Genomic DNA, 20,969 nt, shown 5'->3' with positions numbered 1-20,969 from the left:
TTCGTTTTAAATAGAGACAGGGTCTTACTATGTCACCCAGGCTGATCTTGAACTCCTGAGCTCAGGCAATCCTTTCACCTTGGCTTCTCCAAGTGCTGGGATTACAGTTGTGAGCCACTGAGCCAGGCGAGGCCACTTTTAAGATGTTTATTGTGGTAGCTCCCTGGGAGGTATCTACATCCAAATTCCTGGGAGCTGTAAATGTTACCTTGTATGTCAATAAAGGACTAGGACTTTGCAGATGTCATTCAATTATGGATTTTGAGATGGGGATTTTGAGATTATGCTGGATTATCTAGGTGGGCCTTAAAGGCAATCAATCACATGTTATTTTTTGAGATGGAGTCTCACTTTGTCCCCCCAGGTTGGAGTGCAGTGGCCCCATCTTGGCTCACTACAACCTCCGCCTCCCATGTTCAAGCGATTTTCCGGCCTCAACCTCCTGAGTAGCTAGGACTACAGGCATGTACAACCAGGCCCAGCTAACTTCTGTATTTTTAGTAGAGATGGGGTTTTACCATGTTAGCCAGGCTGGTCTTCAACTCCTGACCTCAGGTGATCTACCCGCCTCAGCCTCCCAAAGTGCTGGGATTACAGGAATGAGCCACAACGCCGAGCCAGCACGTTATCTATATACAAAAAGCAGAGGCCAGGTACTGCCGGTGGCTCACGCCTGTAATCCCAGCACTTTGGGAGGCCAAGGCAGGTGGATTACCTGAGGTCAGGAGCTCGAGACCAGCCTGACCAACGTGGAGAAGCCCCATCTCTACTAAAAATACAAAATTAGCCAGGTGTGGTGGCGCATGCCGATAATCCCAGCTACTCGGGAGGGTGAGGCAGGAGAGTGGTGTGAACCTGGGAGGCGGAGCTGGCAGTGAGTAGAGATGAGGCCACTGCACTCCAGCCTGGGCAAGAGTGAGACTCAGTATCAAAAAAAAAACTTTGACACAGAAAAAAATACTCCAATAACTAATGAGAAGGTCTTGTGACCATGGAGGCAGATTAGAGTACTGCAGCCACAAACCAAGGGCTGCTGCTGCTGGTAGCCACTGAAAGCTGGAGGAAGCAGGGAATCCTTCCCTCGAGCCTCTGGAGGGAGAGCTGTCCCTGCCAGCTTGACATCCTGACGTCAGCTCAGTGATACTGATTTCTGACTTCTGGCCTTCAGAACTGTGAGAGAATAATTTTATGTAGTTTTTTTTTTTTTGAGACGGAGTCTCGCTCTGCCGCCCAGGCTGGAGTGCAGTGGCGCGATCTCCGCTCACTGCAAGCTCTGCCTCCCGGGTTCACGCCATTCTACTGCCTCAGCCCCCAGAGTAGCTGGGACTACAGGCGCCCGTCACTACGCCCAGCTAATTTTTCGTATTTTTAGTAGAGACAGGGTTTCACCGAGTTAGCCGGATGGTCTCAATCTCCTAACCTTGTGATCCACCTGTCTCGGCCTCCCAAAGTGCTGGGATTACAGGCGTGAGCCACCGCACCCGGCCTAAATTTATGTAGTTTTAAGCCATCAAGTTTGTGGTAACTTGTTACAGCAGCCACAGGAAACTAGTTCATTTATCATACAGGTTTTAGAATAATAACTGCGGCATTTCTCCACTTCTTACGTTTTCATTGCTTAGTCTAGCATTTCCAAAACACACCTAGTAAGAATCAACCTGGTTGCTTGTTAAAAATACAGAATCTGGGGCCGGGTGTGGTGGCTCACGCCTGTAATACCAGCACTCTGGGAGGCTGAGGCAGGTGGATCACGAGGTCAGGAGTTCAAGACCAACGTGGCCAAGATGGTGAAACCCCGCCTCTTACTAAAAATACAAAAATTAGCTGGGCCTGGTGGCAGGCGCCTGTAATCCCAGCTACTCGGGAGGCTGAGGCAGCAGATTGCTTGAACGTGGGATGCGGAAGTTGCAGTGAGTCAAGATGGCACCACTGCACTCCAGCCTAGGCGACAGAGTGAGACTCTGTCTCAAAAAAAAAAAAAAAAAATCTGGCTGTGTGTGGCAGCTCACACCTGTAATCTTAACACTGGGAGGCTGAGGCGATTGGATCACTTGAGCTCAGGAGTTCAAGACCAATTTAGGCAACATGGCAAAACCCTGTCTCTAAAAAAAAAAAACCGAAAACAATTAACAAGAACAAAAATTAGCCAAGGGTGGGATTACAGGTGTGAGATTTAGTGTTCATTACATAAAATGTACACAAATCGTCTAGGCAGATTTTCTTCTCAGTTTAGCAAAAAGTCAATCATTTAGAGGGTTTTACTAAGGACAGGAGTCAAGCAAACAACTTGTGTTTCATAAAAATTTTTAAAATGTTATGTGTTTCATAAAAATTTAATTGGCTGGGCACGATGGCTCACGCCTGTCATCCCAGCACTTTGGGAGGCCGAAGCAGGAGGATCGCAAGGTTAGGAATTTGAGACCGGCCTGGCCAACATGGTGAAACCTTGTTTCTACTAAAAATACAAAAAAGAAAAAAAAAATTAGCCAGGTGTGGTGGTGGGCGCCTATAATCCCAGCTACTCAGGAGGCTGAGGCAGGAGAATTGCTTGAATCTGGGAGGCGGAGGTTGCAGTGAGCTGAGATCGCACCACTGCACTCCAGCCTGGTTGAGAGAGCACGACGTCTCAGGTAAAAAAAATTTTTTTTTTTTTTTTGAGACGGAGTCTCACGCTGTTGCCCAGGCTGGAGTGCAGTGGCGCGATCTCGGCTCACTGCAAGCTCCGCCTCCCGGGTTCCCGCCATTCTCCTGCCTCAGCCTCCTGAGTAGCTGGGACTACAGGCGCCCGCCACCGCGCCCGGCTAATTTTTTTTTTTTTTTTTTTGTATTTTCAGTAGAGACGGGGTGGGTTTCACTGTGGTCTCGATCGCCTGACCTTGTGATCCGCCCGCCTCGGCCTCCCAAAGTGCTGGGATTATAGGCTTGAGCCACCGTGCCCGGCCAGGTAAAAAAAATTTAATCAACTTTCTGCAACTAGTGAGTTCAGTTTGAAGAAATTTCTAATTAGATTACATTCAATGGCTTAATCTTTTTCTGGGACAATAAACATTGGACTGTCTTCTGTCAGAGGCTGACTAGGTTAAACATTTGTGTCACTGGTCAAGAGAAAGATTATGACAAAAAAAAATAAAAATTAAGTAACATAAATGTAGTATCATTAGGAGAACAATTTAAAGACTTTGACCTGCTGTTCCATATATAATTACTTAGTTAAAGGCTAGGCACGGTAGCTTATGCCTGTAATCCCAGTACGTTGGGAGGCCAAGGCAGAAGGACCACTTGTGGCCAGGAGTTCAAGACCAGCATGGGCAACACAGTGTGACCTTGTCTGCACAAAAAATTTTTAAATTAGCTGGGTGTAACGGTGCACATCTGTGGTCCCAGCTCCTCAGGAGGCTGAGGCTGCAGTGGGCTGTGATTGTCCCACTGCAGTCCACCCTGGGTGACGGAGTGAGACCCTGTCTCAAAAAAAAAAAAAAAAAAAAGACTTGGGCCAGGCACAGTAGCTCATGCCTGTAATCCCAGCACTTTGAGAGGCCAAGGTGGGTGGATCACAAGGTCAGGAGATCAAGATCATCCTGGCTAACACAGTGAAACCCCATCTCTACTAAAAATGCAAAAAATGAGCCAGGCGTAGTGGCAGGCACCTATAGTCCCAGGAACTTGGGAGGCTGAAGCAAGAGAATAGCTTGAACCCAGGAGACAGAGCTTGCAGTGAGCCGAGATTGCACCACTGCACTCCAGCCTGGGGGACAGAGTAAGACTCTGTTTTTAAAAAAAAAAAAAAAAAAGACTTAGGAAGACATTCACTACTAGTTATTATACTGACTAGTGTACTATGAAGTATCTAGCTTAGAACATCCCTAAAAAGTCAGTTGTTCACATTTTGACAGAAAAAAAATGTAGAGAGATGGATGAGTGGATGGGATGGGGCAAAGAGGAAGGAAGAAAAGAAAGAAAATAACTTTGACTCTTACAATAGTATTCGAACTGATGTTACTTCAGCCCTTGCCCCTCATAAATTTATTCCCTACAGGGTCACCACTATGGTATCATTAAACTAGAAATCATTTCTCTGCCAAAATCTAAGGAGTTTCCGCTTGAAGAAAAGCTGAATACCTTACAGTGGCCTACCAGGCACTATAAAATCTCCATCTGATATCATCTAATTTACCACTCCTCTGGCTCACTATAGTCCTGCCATATGGCCTCCTTTTTTGGGGGGGATGGAGTCTTGCTGTGTCGCCAAGGCTGGAGTACAGTGGTGCGATATTGGCTCACTGCAACCTCCGCCTCTCTGGTTCGAGTGATTTTCCTGCCTTAGCCTCCCTAGTAGCTGGAATTATAGACATGCGCCACCACGCCCAGCTAATTTTTGTATTTTTAGTAGAGATGGGGTTTCACCATGTTGGCCAGGCTGGTCTTGAACTCCCAACCTCAGGTGATCCACCCGCCTTGACCTCTCAAGTACTGGGATTATAGGCGTGAGCCACTGCACCCCACCCTCCTTGTTCTTTGAACACACAAACATGCTGCCATCTCAGGGATTCTTTGCACCCGCTGGTTCCCTCTGCCTGGAACACTCTGCCCCCAGATATCTATCTGCACAGCTCACTTTCTTCAAGTCCTTACGTCTTCCTCAGGAAGGCCTTTCCTAGGCACCCTATCTAACAGTGCAGCTCAAACCATCCTCCCTTTCAGCCCAAAAATCCTTACTCCTCCCTCATTTTTCTTCATAATGCTTATTCAAAACCTAATATACTTTACTTTTTAAAAATGTCTTTTCATGACTGTAATTCACCTCCATGAAGACATAGGTTTTTATCTATTTTGTTCATTGCTATATTCCCAATAGAAGTTCTCAACAAATATTTGTGGAATGTAAAGGAGGGAAGAGGAAAGAAAGAAAGGTGGTAACCACAACTGGGCTGCAAAACTATTTTCAGGTAATTACAGTACAATCAATTAAAAACCCCATGATAGAAGCGAATTTGATTGGCCGGGTGCAGTGGCTCATGCCTGTAATTCCAACACTTTGGGAGGCCAAGGTGGGCGGATCACGAAGTTAGGAGTCCGAGACCAGCCTGGCCAACATGGTGAAACCCCATCTCTACTAAAAATACAAAAATTAGCTGGGTGCAGTGGTGTATGCCTGTAGCCCCTGCTACTCAGGAGGCTAAGGCAGAAGGATCACTTGAACCCAGGAGGTGGAGGTTGCAGTGAGCTGATATCATGCCACGGTACTTCAGCCTCGGTGACAGAACACAACTCTGTCTCAAAAAATATATAGATAGAATAAATATAAACACTTGACTCTCTAGGCAATACAGTAATATGCGGTTATTTAATAAACTTTTTTTTCAGCACTTATACGCAAACAACTGTCCCAGGTATTGCGGAAGATTTAAAGTGAGCAAAAAGCCCTGCCTTCAAGAAATCTGTTTGCAATGAGAAAGACAATCAACCTTATGTAATATAAAATTAACTGCTTCCTGCTTTCTCCCCACCACTTTTACCACATGTACAATGTAACCTCATCAACACCTCCAGTCCTGTGACCTTTCCGTTTATTTCCAGTCTGTCGGCACTCCCTCTGCTTCACTCCTTTTCCAATCTACTCCGCAAATGCCATTCCAATACCTTTCCTGCTGGCCCCTTCAACTCTCACTGCTCTTTTACCATACCTGGCTTACAAATTCCCATTCAGGATCTACTTATCTTTTATTTATTTATTTTTTTATAGAGACGAGGTCTCACTATGCTGCCCAAGCTAGATTTGAACTCCTGGGCTCAAGAGATCCTCCCACCTCAGCCTCCCAAATGCTGGGATTACAGGCATGAGCCACCTGGCCTCAAGATCAATATAATCTTCAACTTTTACATTTGGGCTGCTGAGTATGGCTACAGAAAAGTCACCATTGTTTGTACTGTTCCATTTCAAATTAACGGTCTCCAAATTGCAAATGCTCTTTTAAAACTACTCAGCAGTCCAGTCCTGTGCAACTTCACTCAGCTCCTCTTTTGATTTCCTGCAGCAACAATTCCAACTTTTACTACATTACACCCCACCCTCAACAAGTGAACTTGCCTCCTCCAGCCCAGAGAAATAAATGCCAGCAGCTGTTTATTCTCTCAGGCCCACCAACAAACCTTTTTACAAATAAATTTTGCCTTACAGCTGGTCATTGTGGGACACACTTGTAGTCCCAGCTACTTGGAAAGCTGAGGTGGGAGGATCACTTGAGGCCCAGGAGGTCAAGGCTGCAGTAAGCTGTGATGGTGTCACTGCATGCCAGCCTGAGCAACAGAGCAAGACCATGTCGAAAAACAAAAACAAAAACAAAATTCTTTACATGAGTACCTAATTTCCAAACCAATGATATTTTTCAGTCTGCTTGGCCTCTCTGCAGTATTCTGCGTTGGTATCATTCTGACCACTCCTTTCTTAAAACTATCTCAACTTTTAAAAAATCATTATTTTTAAAACTGGAGATGGGGCCAGGCGTGGTGGTCACGCCTATAATCTCAGCACTTTGGGAGGCTGAGGCAGGAGGATCACTTGAGGCCAGGAGTTTGAGACCAGCCTCAGCCGGGCGTGGTGGCTTAAGCCTGTAATCCCAGCACTTTGGGAGGCCAAGACGGGCGGATCACGAGGTCAGGAGATCGAGACCATCCTGGCTAACACAGTGAAACCCCGTCTCTACTAAAAAAATACAAAAAACTAGGCGGGTGCCTGTAGTCCCAGCTACTCGGGAGGCTGAGGCAGCGTAAACCCGGGAGGCGGAGCTTGCAGTGAGCTGAGATCCGGCCACTGCACTCCAGCGCGGGCGATGGAGCGAGTCTCCATCTCAAAAAAAAAAAAAAAAAAAAAAAAAGAGACCAGCCTGGGCAACAAGGTGAAACCCTGTGTCTACTAAAAATACAAAAATTAGCTGGGCATGGTGGTACATGCCTGTAATCCCAGCTACTCAGGAGGCTGAGACACAAGAAACTGCTTGAATCCGGGAGGAAGAAGTTGCAGTGAGTCAAGATAGTGCTACTGCACTCCAACCTGGGTGATAAAGTGGGACTCTCCCTCAAAAAAAAAAAAAAAAAAAAAAAAAAAAAAGTGACGGGCATCTCACTCTGTCGCCCAGGCTGGAGTACAGTGGTACAATCTTAGCTCCCTACAGCCTTGAACTCCTGTGATCAAGCAATCTTCCTTCCTCAGCCTCCCAAGCAGCTAGCTAGGACCAAATGCATGTGTGACCACACCCTGCTAATTTTTAGTTTTTGTAGAGACAGGATATTTCTACATACCCCAGACTGGTTTCAAACTCCTGGGCTCAAGTGATCTTCTTGCCTCAGCCTCTCAGAGTGCTGGGATTATAGGCATGAGCCACTAACCCAGCTTCTCTCAACTTTTGAAGTCTCCTCTGATTCGCCTCCTATCCCTCTCAGCCCCATTAAGCAATCATCTTTGCTCTGGTCCTTAAATGCTGGTTTCCCTTGGGTGCTATCTAATGTTGCAAATATCAGCCATTCTCAACTAATAATTCCTAAGTAATTACATCTCCAATTCAGACCTTTTATTCTAAGTTCCCAATTTAATTTCAAGTTACCAACTAGACATAGCCATCTGGATGTATTTGCTTATTAAACAATTCAGTGCCCTCAATGTATCAAGCACTGTCCTACATGTTAAGGAGACAGCAGTGAAGAGACACAATCCTCAACCTTACAGATCTTACATTCTAGTTTGGCAGGGGCAGGTTAGATGCCTCACAGGCACTTTAAATCCAACATACTTGGAACTAGACTTGTGACCTAACCTCTAACCCTGCTCTTCCTATTTTCTCCTTCTCCCTTGCCCAGCCCATGTACTTACTTATTCAGTCACTATGTCCTGTCAATTCTATCTCCTAAACATCTCTTTACTACATCCCTTCCTTCATCCCTCTTCCACTGCCTTAGTTCTACCTTTGTCATTTCTCATCTGGACTGCTGCATTAGCCTGTTAACTGGTTTCTTTGCTTTCTGAAAGGAAGCATCAATCTATCCTCTATATTAGAATAATCTACAATGATATTTTCACCTGGAAATATCTTTCCTCTTTTTTTTTTTTGAGATGGAGTTTTGCTCCTGTCGCCCAGGCTGGAGTATAGTGGCATGATCTTGGCTCACTGCTGCCTCTGTCTCTTGGGTTCAAGCGATTCTCCTACCTCAGTTTCCCTAGTAGCTGGGATTACAGGCACCCACCACCACACCTGGCTAATTTTTTTTTTGTACTTTTAGTATAGATGTGGTTTCGTCACGTTGGCCAGGCTGGTGTTGAACTCCTTACCTCAGGTGATCTGCCCACCTCGGCCTCCCAAAGTGCTGGGATTACAGGCATGAGCTACTGCACCTGGCCTGGGCATGTCTTTCCTAGCTTAAAATCCCTCAGTACTTCCCACTGCCTGAAGTCTTTCACTATGCACTTTATACTCTGTCCATACTGGCTGCATGTACCTTTGCAACCTCTGCTCCAGTAAGAACAAGTGCTCTAGGAGGAACCAAATTACCAACACATGCCATCCTCCCCGTTGGAAAGCAGACCAATAGCACAGTGGTTAAAAGCCAGGCCCTAGAGCTAGACTGCCTATTTGACCACAGCTCCTACTGGCTTTTGACTTTGGGCAAGTTATTTAATGTCTCTGCAACTCAGTTTTCCTTTCCCGAATAGGAATAACAGTAGGTGTATTTCATAGGGATTTGAGAATTGAGTTAATACATGGAAAGTGCCTGACATACAGTGAATGCTATGTAAATGTGTAACTATCATTATGTCTTTACTACTACCCTTTCCCCTAAAGTTGAACACTTTACTTTGAACTCCCATACACTTTATTTCAAGGGATTATAACTCTATCTCCTTCACTATACTGTGATGGTCTCAGGGAAGGAACTTTGTCTTATTCACCTTTTTAGTCCTCAGCCAACATTATATATGTCACATTTTTATGTGAAATAACTATCAATAAATGTGGAATGTGTTTAAGCTAAAAAGTGTGCAGGTGCAAAACAAAATGCAAGCATGTGGGCCAAATTCAAGTTGAAGTTCAAGTGAAAGAAAAGGTGAGGGGAAAATAAAACACTGAAATGCATGCATAAAACAGACAGTCAAGTGTAGAGGTGCTTGGGCAATGGGGAATAGACTAGAATATGGGGGAAGAGATATTGAGAAATGAAGTCGGTCAGAAAAGGTTATAAACAGAGTTTAATGTTAGCCTAAGGAGTTTGGACCTTACCCCCAAAAAAACTGGGGTCCAAGGAAGTCCTTTTCACTAATGTTGCTATATGGTTTAATCATTTCAGTAATATAAGTAATTTGAAGACTGAATTGGAGGTACAAAGACTAAAGACAGAGACTAAGGATAGGTACTGCTACAGTCCAAGTAAGAAGTAGCAAGGAGTTTAAATGGGACCATGCACATGAAAGATGGGGTAAACAACATTTCCAAGGTGAAATTAACTGGCCGCAATGACTGTTCTGATATAAAATGAAGGATATGACTCAGAGGTTTCTTGCCGGCATAACTGGAAAGTGATGCTATTAACGAAGATAAGGAATACAGAGGTAGGAACAAGGCTAGAAGTACAGGAGAACGAGTAGTTACTCTACCTAAAGTAATTCTTGAAAACAATAAACATATTATTTAGAATTGAAATCAAGTGCAAAGAGAATCATGCCATCACTCTGGCACGCACTGTTCTTATTTAACAAGCACATCAGAAAAAAATGTGTCCAATTCAAAGGGCTCATTTGTTTACCAAATAATATGTTACTGTCCTTTATTTGAGGGAGAAAAACCTATTATATAGAGGTAGGGCTAAAGAGATGAAAATGTGGCCAATATTTTTCAACACTATGTAGTCTTGAAGCCTGTTTTTTAAATTTCTCACAAAACAGTATTTTCCTTTTTTTTTATTATTATTTTTTTTGAGACAGTTTCGCTCTTGTCGCCCAAGCTGGAGTACAATGGCGAGGTCTTGGTTCACCGCAACCTCTGCCTCCTGGATTCAGGTGATTATCCCGTCTCAGCCTCCCAAGTAGCTGGAATTACAGGCACCAGCCATCACACGCGGCTAATTTTTGTAGTTTTAGTAGAGATGGGGTTTCACCATGTTGGCCAGGAGGGTCTTTAACTCCTGACCTCAGGTGATCTGCCCATCTTGGCCTCCCAAAGTGCTGGGATTACAAGCATAAGACACTGTGCCTGGTCAAAACAATGTTTTCTTAGGGCGCTGAGATTCTGTTCTAAGCGAAACATCATGATGAAAATGTGCGGCTACTTAAAGATTTATTTAAAAACACTGACTTTAATTTTGTTTACCTGTAGCCAGACGTGGTGGCTCACGCCTGTAATCCCAGCACTTTGGGAGGCCAAGGCGGGTGGATCATGAGGTCAAGAGATCGAGACCATCCTGGCCAACATGGTGAAACCTCGTCTCTAACAAAAATACAAAAATTAGCTGGGCGTGGTGGCGAGTGCCTGTAGTACCAGCTACTCAGGAGTCTGAGGCAGAATAGCTTGAACCTGGGAGGCAGAGGTTGCAGTGAGTCAAGGTCGCATCACTGCACTCCAGCCTAGCAACAGAGCAAGACTCTGTCTAGAAAAAAAAAAAGGGCCGGCGCGGTGGCTCACACCTGTAATCCCAGCACTTTGGGAGGCCAAGGCAGGCAGATCACGAGGTCAGGAGATTGAGGCCATCCTGGCTAACATGGTGAAACCCTGTCTCTACTAAAAATACAAAAAATTAGCAGGGCGTGGTGGCGGGTGCCTGTAGTCCCAGCTACTCAGGAGGCTGAGGCAGGAGAATGGCATGAACCCAGGAGGCAGAGGTTGCAGTGAGCCAAGATCGCGCCACTGCGCTCCGGCCTGGGCGACAGAGCGAGACTCTGTCTCAGAAAAAAAAAAAAAAAAAAAAATTGCTTACTGCTTTACATGAAATGCTAGTTATCATTTTTGAATGTTCTGCCCCCTTTGCAACTCATATCAATATGTACTTCATGCTTTTTCTCTATCAAGACGCCCTTTTCTTTTTGAGACAGAGTCTTGTACTGTTGCCCAGGTGGGAGTGCAATGGCATGCTCTCAGCTCACTGCAATCTCCACCTCCTGGGTTCCAGTGATTCTCCTGCCTCAGCTTCCCAAGTAGCTGGGATTACAGCTACCCGCCACCACGCCCGGCTAATTTTTTGTATTTTTAGTAGGGACAGGGCTTCACCATGTTGGTCAGGCTGGTCTTGAACTCCTGACCTCGTGATCCACCCGCCTCCGCCTCACAAAGTGCTGGGATTACAGGGGTGAGCCACTGTGACCCGCCAAGACTCCCTTTCTTAAAAGGCTCAACAAGATGATCTAAACTAAAAATGCAATGCCTAAAAGTTCTAATTATGGCAATCTATTTCTATCAGGACAAACACAATGTAAGGAAATTTAAACAGGCCAGATATTTCTGTTTCTAAAATGAGGAAATAGCAGGATAACTTTGTGCAGCAGTAATCAAATTTCAGTCACAAACAGAAACTCCTTGGGCACTCGTTAAATAAGCAGTTATCGTCCAGGCGCGGTGGCTCACGCCTGTAGTCCCAGCACTTTGGGAGGCCGAGGCGGGCAGATCACCTGAGGTCAGGAGTTCGAGACCCGCCTGGCCAATATGGTGAAACCCTGTCTCTATTAAAAAAAACAAAATTAGCCAGGTGTGGTGGTGGGCGCCTATAATCCCAGCTACTCAGGAGACTGAGGCAGGAGAATCGCCTGCACCTGGGAGGTGGAGGCTGCAGTGAGCCAAGATCGTGCCATTGCACTACAGCCTGGGCGACAGGAGTGAAACTCCCTCTAAAAAAAAAAAAAAGTTATCAGCTGGGCACAGTGGCTTAGGCCTATACTCCCAGCACTTTGGCAGGCCGAGGCAGGTGGATCACCTGAGGTCAGGAGTTCAAGACATGCCTGATCAATATGGTGAAAACCCTGTCTCTACTAAAAATACAAAAATTAGCTGGGTGTGGTAGCATGTGCCTGTAGTCCCAGCTACTCAGGAGACTGAGACAGGAGAACTGGTTGAACCTGAAGGCAGACGCTGCAGTGAGCCGAGATCATGCCACCGCACTCCAGCCTGGGTGACAGAGCGAGACCCTGTCTCAAAAAAATTAAAAAAAAAAACAAACAAAAAAATGCAGTTATCTGCCCTTATGTAGAGGTGGGGCTGAAGAGATCAAACTGTGACCAACAGTTTTCAATACTGTGTATTCCCTACCCTAAGAGATGCTGATTTAGTGAGGAGGTGACAGCCAGAAACTTTCATTTTGATTTTCAAACGACCCAGGTAATTCTAAGGCAAGTATTTCAAGGCCACTTTGAGAAACCTGTGCAGTGGCTCTGATATCAGAAATGTGGTTTAAAGTCCAGCTCTCCCACTCATTGCTGTATGACCTCAGACCACTAACTTAGTTTCTCTGAAGTTCAGATTTCTCATTAGAAAAAGGGGCATACTAAAGGCTAGAGAGGGATGATGAAATATAATGAAATACAATGAAACAATGATTATGCTGTGCCCACCTATAATTATATAATTATTATGATTCACTCAGTTCCATGGGACAAAAATAAGGAAGAACTGGGCAAGTGTACATATCCATCCTGATGTTCCAAAAGTGTTCTAATTCATGTTTTTTTTCCATTTCCATATTAAAATTTTCATCTACAGGATTCTATAAGAACATCTCCGTCAGGCATGCTCTTTTGTTTTCCTCTTCAATTTTGTAATACACAAAAAAGTTTCTGGGGCCAGGTGTGGTGGCTCACGCCAGTAATCCCAGCACTTTGGGAGGCCAAGCGAGCAGATCACAAGGTCAAGAAATCGAGACCATCCTAAGCAACACGGTGAAACCCTGCCTCTACTAAAAAAAAAAAAAAAAAATGCAAAAACTTAGCCGGGCATGGTCACGGACTCCTGTAGTCCCAGCTACTCAGGAGGCTGAGGCAGGAGAATGGCGTGAACTTGGGAGGCAGAGCTTGCAGCGAGCTGAGATGGCGCCACTGCACTCCAGCCTGGGCAACAGAGCAAGACTCTGTCTCAAAAAAAAAAAAAAAAGAAAAAGAAAAAGTTTCTGGACAAATTACTTAAGTGCTTCCAGATCCATGAGCAAATCTTCCTGAAGGCATAAAGCCATGAACACAAATATTCCCCAAAAGATACTTTTCACATCATCGACATACTCAAAAATTAATATTTTTATTTTTACTGAACATTATTAGTAAGATCCTTCAAGAAAGCAAATTCTGTTTGCTTGTGCTAGTAGACCCCAAAAATAGGACACAAAGTTATCTAAATATAAAGGTCATATGCTTTATATTTAGAAAAATCGGTTTAATTGTGCTCTAATCAACTCCTCTCACTTCATTAAGTAACTCTGCTAGTTTCCCCTATTTTAAAATCCAAAATACAATTTAAAAAATTTTTTTAGAGACATGATCTCACTGTGTCACCCAGGCCCTCTCAAGCCATAGCTCACTGTTCTTAAGCTCTCAGTCTCTCAAATAGCTAGGACTATAGGCATATACCACCAAGCTTGCCTAAGTTCAAAAAAAAAATTGTTGTTTTTTTTTTTTTGAGATGGAGTTTTGTTCTTGTTGCCCAGGCTGGAGTGCAATGGCGCAATCTCGGCTCACTGCAACCTCCACCTCCCAGGTTCAAGTGATTCTCCTGCCTCAGCCTCCAGAGTAACTGGAATTACAGGCATGCACCACCATGCCCAGCTAATTTTTGTATTTTTAGTAGAGATGGGGTTTCACCATGTTGGTCAGGCTGGTCTCAAACTCCTGACCTCAGGTGATCCACTCGCTTTGGCCTTCTAAAGTGCTGGGATTACAGGCTGAGCCACCACATCCGATCTTAAAAATTTTAGGTAGAGTTGGGGTGTTGCTATGTTGCTCAGGCTGATCTTGAATTCCTGCCTCAAACAATCCTCTTGCCTTGGCCTCCCAAAATGCTGGGATTACAGGTGTGAGCCATTGTGCCTGGCCAAAACTAAAAATCTTAGAAACAACCAGTAATTCCATATGATGCTTTTGCTTTAACCTGAAATTCTAAATAATGTCTTTGTTTACACTGAGAAATTAATTTATAAAGTATGCAGCACCTTCTCCATCTTTCCTACTATTTAAAAGTTCGGTTGGGCACGGTGACTCATGCCTATAATCTCAGCACTTTGGAAGGCAGAGGCAAGAGGCCCACTTGAGCCCAGGAGTTTGACACTGGCCTGGGCAACATGGTGAGACCCTGTCTCTATAAAAACAAACGAACAGGCCGGGTGCGGTGGCTCACGCCTCTAATCCCAGCACTTTGGGAGGCCGAGGCGGGTGGATCACGAGGTCAGGGGATCGAGACCATCCTGGCTAACACGGTGAAACCCCGTCTCTACTAAAAATACAAAAAATTAGCCGGGCGTGGTGGAGGGCGCCTGTAGTCCCAGCTACACTCGGTCGGCAGAGGCAGGAGAATGGCGTGAACTCGGGAGGCGGAGCTAGCAGTGAGCCAAGATAGTGCCATTGCACTCCAGTCTGGGTGACAGAGCAAGACTCCGTCTCAAAAAACAAACCACAAACAAAAACCTAGCTAGGCATGGTGGCCCATGCCAGTAGTCCCAGCTACTTGGGAGGCTGAGGTGGGAGGATCACTTAAACCCAGGAGGTAAAGGCTGCAGTGAGCTATAACCATGCCACTGCACTCCAGCCTGGGCAACAAAGGGAGATACTGTCTCATAAAACCAAATAAAGAAATAAAAGCTTTATAAAAGTCATCAGTTCATACTAACTACCTCATTTGTTATTACAAACAGCAATAACATCCCACAATATTTTATCACCTACCAAATATGCACTAACAGATGTCTCTTTCACATTAAGATGGCTAAGAAAAAGCAAAAGGGAAAACTGAAGGGCAGGCTGTGAAATGTGAAGGAACCACGAAACCTTGATGAATAGTAATTATCATATATCAACATTTTCCAAGTGCTCACTTGTACAAGGGACTATAAAGATAACCACCCTTCAGCCAAGAAAAAAGGGAGTGGAGAGAGGGGTGGAAGGGAGGAATCAGAGACCGGAAGGCTCTTTCTGAAGTAGAATGCAACTAACCTCAGAACACCGAGAGTAGAATGGAGGTTATCAAAGGCCTGGCGGGGTGTGTATGTGGGGGGTGGGGGGGTGGAGCGTAGATGTTGGTCAAAGGGTACAGACTTGAAATTTGCTTAGATCTCAAATGTTCTCACACACAAAAAAAACTGGTAACTAGGTGAGGCAGTGGATATGTTAGGTTGATTGTGGTACTCATTTCACAATGTATTGGTGTATTAAAATATAATGTATATCTTAAGTATATACAATTATCAATAGTATTTTTCAATATACCTCAAAGAAGCTAAGGGAGAATAAAACACCAAGGAAATCCTGCCAAAGACAGGATTCGTTGGATATTAGAAAAAGTAAAGATACCGTGGGCTACCCGCACTTTGCATAATCTAGTAGGGCACTGGACAGGAGTTGATTCGGCTACTGTAAAAATCTTTGCAAAATGGTAATGTAGACTACACCGGTACTATTTGAGAGACAGAGAGAAGGGTGGGCGGGAGCAAGTTCGAGATGTCAACACCGGGTGAAAATTGAGGGTGCCGCCGGAAGGTCCGAGAATGGGTTTTCATGGCCCTAAAGTGGTGAGGGAGGGTGGGGGCGTTCCAGCTCCCGCCTCCACTTCCACTTCCCCACCTGCACCCCGCCCTGGGTGGGAGTGGAGGTCCATCAGAAGGCCCGAACCAGCGGCGGGGAATAAGAAAGCAGCCGCGGGTCCCCGGGAATCGGAACCGAGCGGCCCCCAGGGAGGAAGGGCTGCAGGAGGGTGGGGCGCGGTGCAGCGAGGAAACCGAAAGGAGGACTACGGAGAGGGAGTGCGGCGCGGCTGGGGACCCCTCCCCGTACCACACCCGTGGACCCAGGATGGGGAGGGAGGGTGGCAGGGTTCCGCGAGCGAAACGGAGGCAGAACTTACTCCGCGGTCCTCTTCTGAGAGGAAGTCCGGGCCGTCGTCCAGGCCTTCCTGCGGGGTCGGCGGGCCCGACGCGCCGGAGAAAAGGATGGGATGGGGGAGACACAAAGGGAGACATTAGTGCCAGGCTGGCGCGGTCCCCGCGCCCGCCCCGCGCCCGCCGCCCCCACCGCGCTCCCGGGGCTCGGCGCCGCGGAGAACACCCACCATCATGGCTGCTCCGAGGCTAGGGCCAGCGCAGGCGCGCATCCCCCTGCTGCCCGCGGGAGCCGGCGGCAGCGAGCGGGGCGGGGCGGGGCGAGGCGGAGGCGGAGGGGCGGGACCTAAGGGCGGTCCCGCCCCGTCCCCGGCGCTGAAAGCTGGAGTCCGTGAGCAAGGAAGGGTAACAGGGCCCTCCGCCCAAGGTCAAGGCACTGAAGTCGGGAGATCCTGAAGACCCAGACCTCATGGCTGGGAGCACCTCGCTGCTGGCGGGCTCTGACCAGGGAAGGGCCGAAGGCCACGCAGGGATTTCTCCAGTTGCCCTGCCCCGAGGGCTCCAGCGAAAAAACGAAGCAGGCGCCCTCCGGAAGCCACAATACATCATCTAGTCTTTGTATTATGCCACACGATAATTAATCACAATAATATTTTGCCTATGGAAGTTGCTGGAAACAAGGACCTTCACAGAGTCAGTAATCAGGGACTATAATCAAGCTTTTATTGCTGGCGAGGTAATAACTACCTCAGAGTTTGGGGGCACTAATGGTTGCGAACTACAAAAATGAGCTGTTTTCATTACAAGAATATTCCTTTCCTTTGTTCGAAGAAATTTCCCCACAGCTACTCTAACTGTCCAGGTGGTTAGCATCACACGGGATCCACATTTCAAATAACAGGAGAAAATCATTCTTAATCCTAGAATCCACACGTTCCTGAGCTTGCATTCAGTTAAGGAATGGCATCTTCAGATGTTCAGACCGGAAACCCTTAACCCATTGAAATCCGTACTCTAGGATTATGCTGTGGCCCACATCTGTAATCCCAGCACATTCGGAGGCCAGGGTGGGCGGATCACCTGAGGTCAGAAGTTCTAGATCATCTTGGCCAACATGGTGAAACCCCGTCTCTACTAAAAATACAAAAATTAGCCGGGTGTGGTGGAGTGCGCCTGTAATCCCAGCTACTCGGGAGGCTGAGGCAGGAGAATCACGTGAACTCGGGAAGCAGAGGTTGCAGTGAGCTAAGATTGTACCACTGCACTCCAGCCTGGGCAACAGAGCAAGACTCTGTCTCAAAAAAGAAAAAAAGAAATCCTTACTCTCCCTTACTTCTCATATCCAACCAAATCCTATGGCTTCTACAATTGATTGTCTTCCATATCTCTTTAATTAGTCAAATTTTTCCAATTCTTACAGCAATTACCATCAACTCTTGTCTAGACTTTTGCAATACTCTCCTGACTCTACTATTTTCCATCACTCTCTCCTATTTTACACACTGCTGCGAGTGTTCCTCCTGAAACACAGATATTGATGATTATGCTATTACCCTGTTCAGTAATCTTTACAAGCCCCCATGATTCAGTTCCTCAGCCTACGATTTCAAGCCTTCTACATTTGAATCCCTCTCTACTCTGCCAGGCCCTCCATCCTATTTTATTGAAGTGAAGCTCTGAAAACAATATTAAACTTAACTGATATTTTGGCTGGGCGCAGTGGCTCACACCTGTAATCCCAGCACTTTGGAAGGCCAAGGAGGGGTGGATCACCTGAGGTCAGGAGTTCAAGACTAGCCTGGCCAACATGGTGAAACCTCATCTCTACTAAAAATACAAAAATTAGCTGGGTGAGGTGGTGCGTGCCTGTAATCCCAGCTGCTAGGGAGGCCGAGGCAGGAAGATTGCTTGAACTCAGAAGGCAGAGATTTCAGTGAGCCGAGATCATGCCACCACACTCCAGACTGGGTGACAGAGTGAGACTGCGTCTCAAAAAGAAAATAAATAAAAATTAAAAATTAAAAAACCACTCAACTGGTATTTTCATAAGAACTTCTAGCTTTCATTTTGTATGTAAGGAGAACTGAAGTATAGAGAGGTTAAGTTACTGCTCCAACAAAGGTTACTCTACAAAATGGGGGGTGAAAGGGACTTTATTTTTTGTCTTTTGTTTCTTGTTTCCCACTGCATTGCGGTGACTACTAAAGTAGTCTTTTTCACTGGGAGTCATGAGGCATCATGTGGCGTCATTGTAGAGTGATGAAGTGTCAGGAGGAATGTTCCAGTAATTTGCTACTGATTAAAAGTGCCACTATTTCCTATCGGTTTGGTTTTAGATTAAAGGCAATGTCTGTAAAGCTCTTCCTAGGTGGAGAGAAAGAAGTGGAGCTACAATACATTAGAGGGATTTACATATAACTTATAGGAAGGCCAAGTGCATCCTTGTGGACAAAAGTTGAGAAGTGCCACAGAGAACCACCTGAAATGCCTCCTATCATTAACCAAGAGTTTTAAATTTCAACATTTAAATAAAGTCCAGCCTGGGCATGGTGACTCACCCCTGTAATCCTAGCACACTGGGAGGCTGAGGTGGGAGGATTGCTTGAGCCTGGGTGTTGAAGACCAGCCTGGGCAACATGGCAAAACCCTATCTCTACAAAAAATACAAAAACTAGCCAGGCATGGTGGCACACACCTGTGGTTCCTGCTACTTGGGAGGCTGAGGTGAGAGGATCACTTGAGCCCAGGGAGGCTGAGGCTGCAGTGAGCCATATCAAACTACTGCACTCCAGCCTGGGCAACAGAGTGAGACCCTAACTAAAAAAAAGAAAAAAAAAGTAAACAAAGTTCAGAAACATTGTAATTCCCAAATGCCAAAACTTTAAAATCATTAGTTATGAAAAAAAGAGGTATGATCTAAAGTACAAGTAACTCAACTAAAATTATCAACAAAGGCATGGTAATTACTGCAGCTATAATTCATAGCTGAAAACTCACATGAGTACAGAACCCAAGCTTGAAACAATAAACTTGATAATTAATACCAGAGCTTTCCTTTCTGAGCAAAGGTGTCCAGCTATATTTTGTGAATGATAAAAAGGAATTGTCAGTAACTGATTCTAACAACTGTCAAAAGGCCAAGTTATAGAAAGTAAGGAATTTCGGAAGAAAAGAAGTTAAGAAAAGTTTACATGACAGATTTTTCTGCTACTGATAAAATAAAGAAGACATTAAAGCTGAACCACTCTTCTAATATTTGTAAGCAAATAATCAATTTTTCATTTTGTTTTGATAGATTTCTATGAAATTATCTACTTCTATACAAATGTAATGAACTAGTTATGCTGAATTGCTGTCTGATTACTTAATAGATTTAGCTACACTAAAGTAAAATGTTGTGATTGTGAATAGTAAATAGTGTTCTTCAAAAACAAATGTATTGGAAGATTTTAGAGAAGAGTAAAATTTTAGAGAATAATGAATGTTATTTTTAAATTTTAAAAATAAAAAATAGTATTTGCTTTGAACATTTTTGTCAAGCAAAAATCAAGTTTTTTTCTAGAAAACAATTTTAATATAAAATGACAATTATTTAATTATAGAAGAAAAATGTTTAATTCCTTTCCTTTTATCATGTTCTGATCAAAGAAGAGTTCACCAAAACATATTTTTGCCAATTTCTCACTTCCTCAAATTCTAGAAGATCCCTTTTTGTTTTGAATAACCTGTGGATCCTAACTTTTTCCTCCTACTCCACAGGAGTTATGCTACAACAAAATTCTCTATAGGAAGATTGCTGAACTCTGTTATTTCCAAGATGTACTGTATCAATCAGGATGCCTTTAGCTGCAAGTAACAGATAACACCAATTCAAATAAACTTAAGCAGTCAAGAAATTTATTATTTTACCACCACCACAACAACAACAAAAATCAAGAAACTAGCTGTTTCTGGGCATAGTACAACCTGTGGGTAATGATGTCATCAAGGACCCAGATTTCTTCCAACTCTCCATTCTGCCACCTTCAGTAACAATCTCATTCCAAGGCTGCTTCTCTTCATGATCCAAGATGACTTCAGTATTTCTAGGTTTTACACCTTGACGTAACAACATCCACAAGCAGAAAAAACAAAAAAACAAACAAAAAAAACCCTGCCCAGGCTGGGCACCATGGTTCATGCCTGTAATCCCAGCACTTTGGGAGGCCAAGGTGGGTAGATCACGAGGTCAGGAGTTCAAGACCAGCCTGGGCAACATGGTGAAATCCTGTCTCTACTAAAAATTAGCTGGGTGTGGTGGTACATGCCTGTAATCTCAGCTACTCGAGAGGCTGAGGCAGGAGAATGGCTTGAACCCGGGAGGTGGAGGTTTTGGTGAGCCGAGATCGCGCCACTGCACTCCAGCCTGGGTGATAGAGTGAGAGAGACTCCGTCTCAAAACAAAAAACAAAAAACAAAAAACCCCAAAAACCTGCCCAGAAGCGACCCCTCCCTCTCATATACTTTTCGTATTTCATGGACTAGAAATGGGTCACATCCTTACTCTTAAACAATCCCTGGCAAGGGGACTGATATAATCATAATTGGCTTAGAGTCTAAGACTTCGCCCAATCAAGATTTACCCCTATGGCTGCACGCAGTGGCTCACGCCTGTAATCCTAGCTGCTTGGGAGGCTGAGGCAGGAGGATCACTTAAACCCAGGAGTTCGAGATCAGCCTGGGCTACAAAGTGAAACCATGTCTCTGCAAAAAATTAGCTGAGCATAATGGTGTGTGCCCGTAGTACCAGCTACTCAGGAGCCTGAGGTGGGAGGATCACCTGAGCCCAGGAGGTTGAGGCTGCAGTGAGCCTTGATCGCACCACTGCATTCCAGCCTAGGTGACAGAGTGAGACCTTGTAATATATTTAGCTACATGAAAGTAAA

General features: G+C 45.1%; 1 protein-coding gene across 2 annotated transcripts in view; it reads right to left on the bottom strand.

The window, feature by feature from the left end:
• LOC105477960 (sorting nexin 6) overlaps positions 1-16,458 on the bottom strand; it is a 73,175-nt gene extending 56,717 nt beyond the window's left edge. Inside the window, exons 1-2 of one of the 2 annotated variants that reach the window (XM_071100342.1) lie at positions 16,275-16,458; positions 16,071-16,118 (exon numbers count right to left, since the gene is read on the bottom strand). In XM_071100342.1, the coding sequence (XP_070956443.1) occupies positions 16,071-16,118; positions 16,275-16,316 (90 nt within the window). In that variant the 5' untranslated portion in view covers positions 16,317-16,458. The remainder of the gene's footprint in view (positions 1-16,070; positions 16,119-16,274) is intronic. The other variant, XM_071100343.1, reaches the window with a different exon arrangement.
• Positions 16,459-20,969: the final 4,511 nt, after the last annotated feature.

Source organism: Macaca nemestrina, chromosome 7 (genome assembly GCF_043159975.1).
Source record: "Macaca nemestrina isolate mMacNem1 chromosome 7, mMacNem.hap1, whole genome shotgun sequence".
Lineage (NCBI taxonomy): Eukaryota > Metazoa > Chordata > Mammalia > Primates > Cercopithecidae > Macaca > Macaca nemestrina.
Note: the sequence above shows the minus strand (reverse complement) of the source record. Positions and strands in the feature narration are given on the sequence as shown.